Source organism: Cryptotermes secundus, unplaced genomic scaffold (genome assembly GCF_002891405.2).
Source record: "Cryptotermes secundus unplaced genomic scaffold, Csec_1.0 scaffold101, whole genome shotgun sequence".
Taxonomy (NCBI): Eukaryota; Metazoa; Arthropoda; class Insecta; order Blattodea; family Kalotermitidae; genus Cryptotermes; species Cryptotermes secundus.
In genome coordinates, this window is record NW_019720704.1 from 309,124 (window position 1) to 319,954 (window position 10,831).

Below are 10,831 nucleotides of genomic sequence, written 5' to 3' on the forward strand. Positions count from 1 at the left end.
GATTTCTTATACTTTTTCTTCTACCCTGAAGATGGAGGCGATACGTTCCTCCGAAACGTCGGTTAACACCACATATACACGGTGCCAAATCCCAGAAGACTGCTTTCTTCATAGTCACCGCCGTGAAAGCCTCAAATCTTACACGTCATCTTCTGTTTCCATCACTGCAAAAACACGGATGTAAATTTATTAACCGTTATGCCGCGTGTTTAAGCTGATGGTTATAAAAAGGCGTGATAACAGGCTATTTTGTACTTAAAGTTCTAGAAATATGTATACTGACACTGATAAGGAAAGCAACCATCCTCAGGAACGAAAAACGAATACTTACTTACGTTGGTATCATTTAAAGAATGAACCCTTTATCTTCTTTACTACATAGATGTCTCCTTTTTTTTTCTGTTTCTATTATCTCGAGCCGACAATTCCCGTGTGACTGCAGCGCAACTACTTTCCTGAGTTCTGTGTGTCAGTGAGGTCCTTTGATTTGTCTCTGCGCCATGGGATCGATGTGCTCGTCACAGAGGATGCCTTTATCTTTCTGTATCTTCTCTGTTTTTTCATTAAGTCCATACATTCACATGTCTCTTTTCTCCGTTACCTCCATGTCGTTTCTCTCTTTCAACTCCCTTTCTCGCTGTCACTGTTTCTGCTGTCTGAATTAGTTGCGAGGTCCTAACAACCAAACACGGAAATTAGAGTCTCATATACCCGCGGTATACGAGGCGGAAACTGAATTGTGGCAAGTTGCCACATTGGCGCCAATAGCAGGGGCCGAGTGAACCTCGACTGGACCCGTGAACAAGATACCATCAGTCACCCAGGCGACGCTGTCCTCTTGAATTGTGGGTGTTACATGCTCATCGGCACACAGTGGAAGGACAAAACACATCGCGGGCCCCAAAACTAGGCATTCCCTTCGTATACGGGGTCAGGCAAGGCAACTGAACATTTGCAGTATATATAGTACTATTTGCTTTAACATTCAAGACTCCACATCTTGCCCACACAGTGTATTCATGTGTTCCGAACGATTAGCATAATAAGCAAATAGATGTTTTCAAAATGTGGCACAGTTCAAATATCTAAGAACGACAGCAAGACATCAAAATTCGATCCAGGAGAAAATGAAAAGAAGCCTGAATTCTGGTAAGGCTTTCTACCGTTTAGTGCAGAACTTCTCTTCTCTTCTCTTCTCCCTTCCCTTCCCTTCTCTTCTCTTCCCTTCTCGTCTGCTGTCTAAAAACGTAAATATTATAATATACAAAACCACAATTTAGCCTGAAGTTTGTATGATTGAGAAACTTGGTCTCTGGCATTAAGGAAGGTATATAGATTGAGGATGTTTGAGAACAGGGTGCTGAGGAGAATATTTAGATCGAAGAGGAATGAAAAAATGGAGGCTGGAGAGAACTACAGAATCAACTTCATAACTTTTACTCTTCGCCAAAGAGGATGAGATGGGGAACAAGCTAGAAGGAAAGATGTCACTAGGAAGACGTAGGCGTGAGAACAACACTGAAGTGAGTTTTAGAGAAAAAGGATAGGACGGTATGGACTGGATTCATCTGGCTCATGATAGGGACCGATGGCGCGCTCTTGTGAACACGGTAATCAAATTTTGGGTTTCATAAAATGCTTTGAAATTGCTGAGTAGCTGAGCGACTGGCGGCTTCTCCAGAAGAGCTGAACTCAGTGGCGTCAGTTATGAATCTCATAATGAACAGTGAATACTTCCTTAAGAGCATTAACCTACTGCCATCGACTTTGTGAGAGTGCGCGTCTGTCTGCGAAGTGACCTTCATCTGTTCGCCCTTTTGCTGTCCAAGCAAACGCATACCCACCCTTCTTGAGAGAGACTGGTTCTGATGATCGAAGTAAGCCGGACAATACAAACAAATCAAGCATCAAATAAGCCGATACAATATTTTATAAACATTAGCTGATATGCAAGATACTTCTATATTGATCGCGTCATAGCTCAAGCGGTTAGTCGCTGGCTTCCCACCGGGGCGGCCCGGGTTTGATCCAGGGTCTGGTCAAGTGGGATTTGTGGTGGAGAAAGTGGCGCTGGGGCGGGTATTCTCCGAGTACTTCGGTTTCTCCTGTCAATCTTCATTCTACCAAATTCTCCATCATCATAATCACCCGGGGCAGGCTACAATAGGCCAATTAGTGGCCGCCGTGCCGAGTGGACCCAGTCAGACTCCACCCCCCACTAAGCGAATTTGTTACTTCTATATTCAAATGAGATCATGAAACCCAAGATCGTACACCCAGTCCAACATGAAGNGGCATGCCTAGGCTCACTGGGGCTGTAGTGCCAAGGAAAAGAATTATTAAAATGTAGTCTAATGAAACCGCCAGCAGAACGCATTCAGACGGGCAAATGGGGCTAGGCCTGATGATTTGATGCTTGTCCAAAGAGTGCGTTGGCAACTTCCATCATTGCGCTGAATCGGAAATCTATTCCCGGGCCTCCGTAACGACGGCAGAGTTTAATTCGCAGCTACAGAAAGTTTCGAGGTGCTCACGTCAATAACATGAACATGGCTAACTGCTTCCACCAACACCATGCGTCCACATCGGAGTTCAGAATCGTGCGCAGATCTTCACAGCCTTCAAAAGACAAGTATTCGAAACTGAAGTTGTTTCATGCTGCTTCATTATGCAATACTTTGAATGTTTTCTCCACAAAGCAAAGAAGGATAAGAATAAGAACGGACCGTCTGTGAACTTCAGCAGAACCCAAACCGTCATGACACAGTTTTTCAAATTCGATGAGGGAGACTACACACTATCCCGCAATACACTTCTCTTCACTTTAGGTCACCTCACGTATCCTGTATCGTAAAGCGTTAATCACACTTAGTACAACGGTCGCTATTTACAGTAAGCTTAATAAACTGCAAAGAACGCTTTCAGGAATTCTGTGTACTCGATTCCAATCTTGTTAAATTCCGAACAGGAACGGCAATTGTTAAGTCACGTCTACTAACAATTAAACAACTTAACGCTCCGAGCCGATCACAGTGGTCGCACGGTGTACTGGGGTCGTGGGTTCGATTCCTACTCGAGACATGGTTGTCTGTCTGCATTTAATCTGTTTGTGTTGTACTGTGTAGGTAGCGGTCTTGCGGCAAACAGATCCCCCACCCAAAGAGTCCTACCGACTGATCAAGAAACTGTAAAACAGAAGTCAAAATTCATCGTGGAATGAAGCGCCTGTAGATTATTATTATAATGTTGCGCGGTTTTAAAAACTTGGCAGGAATCTTAAGAAAGTGCGTTTCTTCTCAACTGCTCAGCCACTTCCGAAAGCAAATGATGCCGAAATACAGTCTTGGAGAGGGTTCAGTCACGTCAGAAGCGCCCCTTTCATGTATGACGCACGCTGCGCTGATGTTTCTGAATGTTTACCACAGAAGACTCAGAAGTCCGTCGTCTATGAAGATGGAATGCATCTCAGCGTGCCAAAACATTAGCCGTGGAATTGAAAAATATTCAAGGATCAATATTCAACAAACTAAAATACTCCGGTGGTTATCGGGGGCAAGACGGCTGGGCGTGAAGCTCAACACTAACCTCCATCTAAGGCCAAGGTCAAGAATACGTGGATTTATACCTCCATTACCCCACACGTGTTCATGGCATGGTACTTAGTTAACTAAGAGATAACTTAGCTTTACCTCTTCAAGTAGTCTCTATAAGGGGGGGCACGCGGTAGCGTAGTTGGCTGAGGGGCTATGCTACAAGCCGGAAGGTCGTGGGTTCAAGTCCCGATGGGGTCATTGGATCTTTTCAATTGACCTAACCCTTCCAGTCGCACTATGGCCCTGGGGTTCACTCAGCCTCTAACAGAAATGAGTACCAGGAATTAATTAAATAATTTTCCTGGCGAGTAAAGCGCGGCCGGCGCGTAAGGCTGACAACCGTACCGCCATCTTTGAGCCGATTGTCTAGATCAGGGGTCTCCAAACTTTTCGAAACGCGGGCCACATTAGGTAATTCAGCACTTTCAAAGGGCGGGATAAAATGGGAAATTAATAACTCCAGGTATATGAGTTTTATTGAAAGCACAGAATTTTATAAAATAAATACAAAGTACGTGAGAATAAATTATCGTATATTAATGACAACAGGCAGTAGCAACAAATGCTCATATTTTCATCACAAATTATAATAAAACAATTAATGTGAATGATGGAACTGTTTTTGCATTCTTAAAATCTGATTAAATTGAGGTGATAATGATCTGCTACAATTACACTGCACCACTGCAAGAAGTCTTGTGCACAAGACGGCTAGTAACGAACTGCTCGCGCTACCTACATTGCCACGAAGGGACACTGCCGATCGAGGCCGAACAAGTACGAAGAAATACCGCGCAGTATACGGTCCAGAATTAGTAAAATTGTGAATAATATTAATATTAACATAATATGGAATATCAATATATTTTAAACACATCTTAATTAATAAATTTGAAATCTACGAACAAGTATTTTTTTTTACCAGTACTCATTGGAAAATTAGTTCAATTGGCGCATTTCTGCACAATTCTTTCGCGGGCCGGATAAAATCACATCGCGCGCCGGGTGTGGCCCGTGGGCCGTAGTTTGGAGACCTTTGGTCTAGATAATGTGAGACCCTCAACGTCTCACAACCCTATGGGCCTTCACGGCCTGGTACAGGGATAGCTTTACTTTTTTTCACTTTAGGTCTCTATAACATGAAACATTGAGGCGTTCCGGATTCTCACGGGATTCACAGTGTTCGGGGAAACATTCAAATTTGCAAAGACACCATCTGCTGGAATCTTTCATCCGTTGCTCTGTTCCTGACTTCTAATCGTGAGAGAGTGTTTGCAGACTGCCAACTCGGTAATTGGGATATTCTCATGAAATAAAATAGGTTAGTTACGTCTCTTAAGAGAGAGAGCGAGCGAATATGAGTTTCCAGCAGTCTAGCTGGTATTGTCGGTACAGCTGCCATGAGGCACCAATATTGAATCTGACATGAATACCTTCCCTTGGGTCTTTGCTAGTCAGAAGATGCGAATAATGTTATTTAGTTATCTGTGTCACTGTAGGCGATTTCTTTTCTCTCTGTCTCTTTTTTTCTGTGTTCATTTCCATTTTGTGTTCTCGTGTAACTTCTAGTCTCCTTGTGCACCCTATGCCCTTTCTACTCATATCCTTGCAGAAATATATCCTGCGGGTTTTCCTATACACGTTAACACAGTTTTGATCGATAGGTTCCACACAGCTGTCGTGTTAGCTCGCGCGCGCGCTTGTGCGTGCATGTCTAGTAGCCGGAGGCATTCGTCCGATTTAGGAATTGAGGAACCCGCGTGCTTTTGTCCGATAATTCTCTTTGAAGCAAGAAATTCGTCTAAATAATGTGCTGACACACAAGTTCATTTCATACCTCACAGTGAACACAAAGCGTCTCCATAACAAAGATCAACCGGTTAATGCTATTTAGGGAAATAAATCACTGTTTGTGAGAATCATACGGAACACACAAATACAGTGTGTGGGAAGAATGCAGTATATATGAATTGAGTCCGTACCTCACTGGAAACACATTACGTCTCCGCTACAAAGCCCAACCTGTTAATGCTGTTTATGGAAACAATCGCTGTTTAGTGTGAGAATCATACAGAACCCATAAATGCACTGTGTGGGCAGAATGCAGTATATATAAATCCAGTCCGTACCTCACAGGAAACACATTACGTCTCCGCTACAAAGCCCAACCTGTTAATGCTGTTTATGGAAACAATCGCTGTTTACTGTGAGAATCATACAGAACCCATAAATGCACTGTGTGGGCAGAATGCAGTATATATAAATCCAGTCCGTACCTCACAGGAAACACATTACGTCTCCGCTACAAAGCCCAACCTGTTAATGCTGTTTATGGAAACAATCGCTGTTTACTGTGAGAATCATACAGAACCCATAAATGCACTGTGTGGGCAGAATGCAGTATATATAAATTCAGTTCATACCTCACAGGGGAAACCCCTTACATCTCCTCTACAAGGAAAAACCGGTTAATGCTGTTTAGGGAAATAATCGCTGTTTATTATGAGAACCATACGGAAGACATTATACACTGTGTGGGCAAAATGGAGACAATTTTAATATTAAAGCAGGTGGCACATACAGGAACCAGTGTGCTTTAAACTGATGATGCAATAACCCTGTTCACATTTTGGGGAGAATGGTGCCGAGCATCACACCGAATCATAAGGCCACGTGGCCCTGTTATGATCCACACAGCGACCGGGTCGCTGTTGTTTCCGCTGATGAGGACAGGAAAAGCAAATTTATCTTGCAGACATTTTCTAATATCTTTTGCCAGCGAAGGAGATTAAAAATATGGAATAAAAGTCTCAAGAACTTTTTAATTACAAAGTTTCTGCAGTAGATACAAACACTCTACAGATTTCTTCATCTGTTTGTTGGGGCGGAGTGGTCTGAAGAAAAGGGAAGCCCCGCTTGTTGAAACGTGGGAGTTCGCTTCAAGACGGGAAGGAGGGTAGAACTATAATAACAGACACAGTTGAAGGGACGCAGCCTGGGGCTGTCGGATTTCAGAATACACGAATCTCGTGAACTTTCTCTGAGCTACCTACATACATTAGTAAGAAATGGATTCTTACGAAATAACCGTCTGAAGCCTTCGGTTTCTGTACTTAATACTTAGAATTTTAGTTAGTACCGCTTATAAAACACATTAATATCCGCTATAAAGATCAGTCACTTAACGCCGTTTCGGAAAAAGAATTACTGTTTACTGTGAAAACCATATGAAACACAAATACACTCTGTGGGCAAAATGAAGGCTTTCAATGTTAAAGCTGGTGGTACTGTAATAAGCACAGTGCTTCAAAGGGCTAAACACGACAACGCAGAAGGTTTGATCTCCCTCACACACTGGCTGTCGATAAAGACACTAAAAGGTCAGTAAAAATAGTAGGATGGTGTTATGGCCAGACTTCGGGCTAACAGAGTGCGAACACTGCTGCAACATTGTAACTTCCGATATTCATCTAACGATCAGATCCGCACCGCCCTGTGTATCTGAAAGCAAGGGCTTTCCTTAAATCATTTAATCATTTACTCTTTAAATTCTGAAGCACCTAAAGTTTGTTTATAACATCCGTTTCATTGTATTTGTTTTGGCTTTGAAATCTTAATAAACCGCATTAGCGGTTCGGATTAGTGCAATACAGCTCATGAAAGTCTCCCCCACAGCCGAATGGAATTTTGCTTAACAACTTTATTGCTTGGAAAAGCGTCAACACGCTTCGCCGAGACACTTTATTCTCTGATTACGAACAGCCTGCGCCGTCGATAACTGTACGCCTCGTTACCTAAAGTGAAACCTGCAATCTCACATGAATTCAGCCTACACGTCTTACGGTTCGTCCTCATATCATTGTAACATCTACGCTTAAGTCTCGCGAGGGGACACTTCCCTGAAAGCTACCCAACTAAAATTTGGTGTACATTTCTCATCCCTCCCACGCGTGCTACATACCCAGCCCACATTACCCTCTTGATTTGATAACCCTAATAATATTAGATAAAGAGTCCAAACTATGAAGTCCCCATGACGTAATTATCTCCATTCTCCTGTTGCTTTCTCTCTCCTGAGACCAAACATCCTTTGCACCTGTAGACTTGAGCTTCGAATGGTACTTTATAGACACCAATTGCGAATGGACGTAGCTAAAACGTTTTAGGCACAAATAATCAGAAGCAAGTCAGTTTTTAGGGCATATGTACACAAAATTCTTTTATCTAAGTTTCTCTGTTTCTCCGTGTTCGGCCTGGTTGCTAAGTGACCATAACCACCTCTTATACAGCACAATCCTGAATTCAATTTCTGTTACGTTGCGTGGCAACCGCTTCATACATCAAGCGATCACTAAGAGGCGGTCCAGGCTAAACGGTAGATAGCCAATTTATCTTCATGAGATCTGTCGCAATTAATAGGCAATTTATCCTTTCAAAACAGTTTGCTTTATGAAAATTGAGAAGGTCGGGTATACAAAATTATGAAAGCGGGTCGGGCGACATCCGTACTACAACGACAGAGACCAATGATGCAGAACCTGAACCGCGTACTCACGTGGAACGTGTTGGTCACAGGGTCCATATCCAGCAAGGAATAGTCGGCAATGCGGTCTCCATTTGTATCGATGTTGACTTGACCGGCCAGTCCTGCAAGGAGAGCAAACACATCGCATTAAAAGTTTCCATTCCCATAAAAGCCGTAGGAGTATTTCTTGACTAGGTGAGTGATAAGCAGCTTCTCCACAAGACCTCTGCTCCATGAACTTAGTTACTTATATCGGGTCGGAAGGCCTCGCGGTGGTGACTATGAAGATGAGACATGACACCGTGTAATCCGATAGATTCTCACCTACCTGTAGGAGGAACGTACTATCTCCATATTCAGGGTCGAGGAGTAAATTCAGCAAGAGCACGCGACAAGCAGAGCCCTCTTATGTCATGTCTGCTGGGTGGCTGCAGATTTACTGGGAGGCATCAAGCGTTAATTGTCGGACCGCTTCGCAATGTAGACCGACTCCACAGCTTCACAAAAATGAGGCTACTGATCCTGTCTGAGGTTTGAGACTAGTCCTGCCAAGAGACCGAAAGGAGCAGACTTCCTTACCTTAACTTCTCACTTGAAGAAGGAAACAAAACCAGTTTCTCAAGCATACCATTTTGAAAAACAGGGGAACGATGACAATACCCAAAATGTCCGCCGAAGAAAAGAGTTTTACTGCTGGGCCTCTTGGTTAGTGATTCTGTTCAGATAGAGCTCACGCCAAGAAGAGAAACAAGCTGGGAGAATGGTATCACTTCGCAGGTGAACAGATGGAAAGGGAAGAAATCTTGTAGAGCTCCTGGCGTCACTTGGTGTCCTGAACTCTGCATAATCCTCTTAGGGATGTGGTCCATTTCTCGTAGCAGAGACTCGGTTTCCTGTTGCTCTGCACAAATCTCATGCTGTGGCTGGAGGGGAAAGGGTCTTGACGTGAATAGCCCCGCGACTGCCTGAAGACAGGAAGCTACTAACGGCTCCTGGTGGCGGCTATGTTGCAAGGGGCTGCGGATGCACTGAGTCAACTTTCTCGGTTAGAATCTGTGGGTGAGCCAGGCAGTCGTTCAGTCACCCAGCCACTCAGACGAGACAGACTGATATGAAATGTTTACAGGTAGATGAGCCAACAAATATAACATGTTTTCACTTCGTAAATGCCTGCACAACTTGAGCAGTATACACGTTACTATAGCGACAAATGACATCAGTCTTCGCAGCCGATATTTTAGCCTTCAAGGCACCGTGAGCGAGCAGAGGAGCGCATTGCGTCTACATCCGTACGTTTCGCCCCACCAGCAGCAGGTGGACTGAGCATCACGTACACAGAGAAGAGCAGAGCCCTATGAAGTCCCTGGAGGCAGAGTTGCGGCTTGCTTTCGGCGACACATTTACGCCAAAAAATTCTCTTCCCTTGTCACGTGTACCATGTCTCAATCTGTCAATAACAAATCCTGCTATACTCTTCACTTCCTAAACACATATCGGTAGGTCTACACGGGATAGCAGCATGTGCTGTTCCGTTGTCTGGCTGAAAATCTCGTCCGACAACGAGAACTTCTGGAGTCACTCAGGCTACATGGAAGCCTACATGTTGCCTCACTTCCCCTCAACATCTACAAAATTCTGAAACCCGAGGCACGGTGTCTGGACAGCGTAGAAATGGAACTAAGTAGACTAAGTTCTGAGCCGTGTAGAGCGGGTGAAGTAGCTGCCAGGGGCTACAAGACGTACCGACTCTGGAGAGATCGGGGATTGCTGTAGTAACTTCAACGACGGCTGCATCAATTAGGTACCATGTTATGGCCCATACCTTCATGCAGTCGCGAAGACGCCATTTTCTGTACGCCTAGAATAATAATGGGCTATATAAACCAACATTTGAGGTCATTCTAGTAGCCCATTACAGGCGATGGTGAGACGTAATGAAGGAAACATATATATATATATACGCAGTATATACTGTGATTGGAAACGGCGCAGGTTAAAGCCTGCAGGGTGAGAAGGGCTTACAGACCGCAGAGCCATTCAACTCGCCAAATGATCTCATATCAGATTCAAGAATTTATATATCGAAATAAAAAAATTAACAACCATTATATTACATATTTTTACACTGACTTCTTTATGACATACAATGGGGGCGCCTGAGAAGAGAGGGCAGAACAGAGAATCTGAGTTTAAGAGCAAGGAGACTGGACACAATTTCATAATGAGGAGCTTCATAATTTGTACGCTTCGTCAAATGTTATTCAGAAAGATATAGTCTTCTGAGTTGTAACGTCATTAGTTCGGAGAATGTCCGACGTTTCGGAGAAACACATCGCCTCCATCCTCAGGGTCGAAGGGTAAGCCAAGAAACCAGCAGAATGTGACAAGCTGAGGCGACATATTCCTCCGAAACGTCGGGCTATCTCCCAACTACATGGCGTTATAGCGCAGAAGACCGTACTCTTCATTATCAGCGCCGTGAGAACCTCAAACCCATCACAAGGAGGATGAGATTGGGTAGGTATGTAACACGACTGAAAGCGATGAAATACAGTAAACCCTCGCTAATCCGGATTAATTGGGGGAGGGGGGGGAGGAGGAGACCACCCAGATTAAGCAAATATCCGAATTATTGAAGCAAAAAGCAACCCTAAAAGACAAAAAAAGAAACTTAGAATATAAACAAATGAGAAATTTAATGATATCAGTAGTG

At 43.8% G+C, this 10,831-nt stretch overlaps 1 protein-coding gene across 4 annotated transcripts in view; it reads right to left on the bottom strand.

The window, feature by feature from the left end:
* LOC111870948 (atrial natriuretic peptide receptor 1) overlaps window positions 1-10,831 on the bottom strand; it is a 262,334-nt gene that overhangs the window by 99,967 nt on the left and 151,536 nt on the right. For all 4 annotated transcript variants that reach the window (XM_033754102.1, XM_033754104.1, XM_023863625.2 and 1 more), the window contains one exon: window positions 8,149-8,240. In XM_033754102.1, coding sequence (XP_033609993.1) covers window positions 8,149-8,240 — 92 coding nt within the window. The remainder of the gene's footprint in view (window positions 1-8,148; window positions 8,241-10,831) is intronic.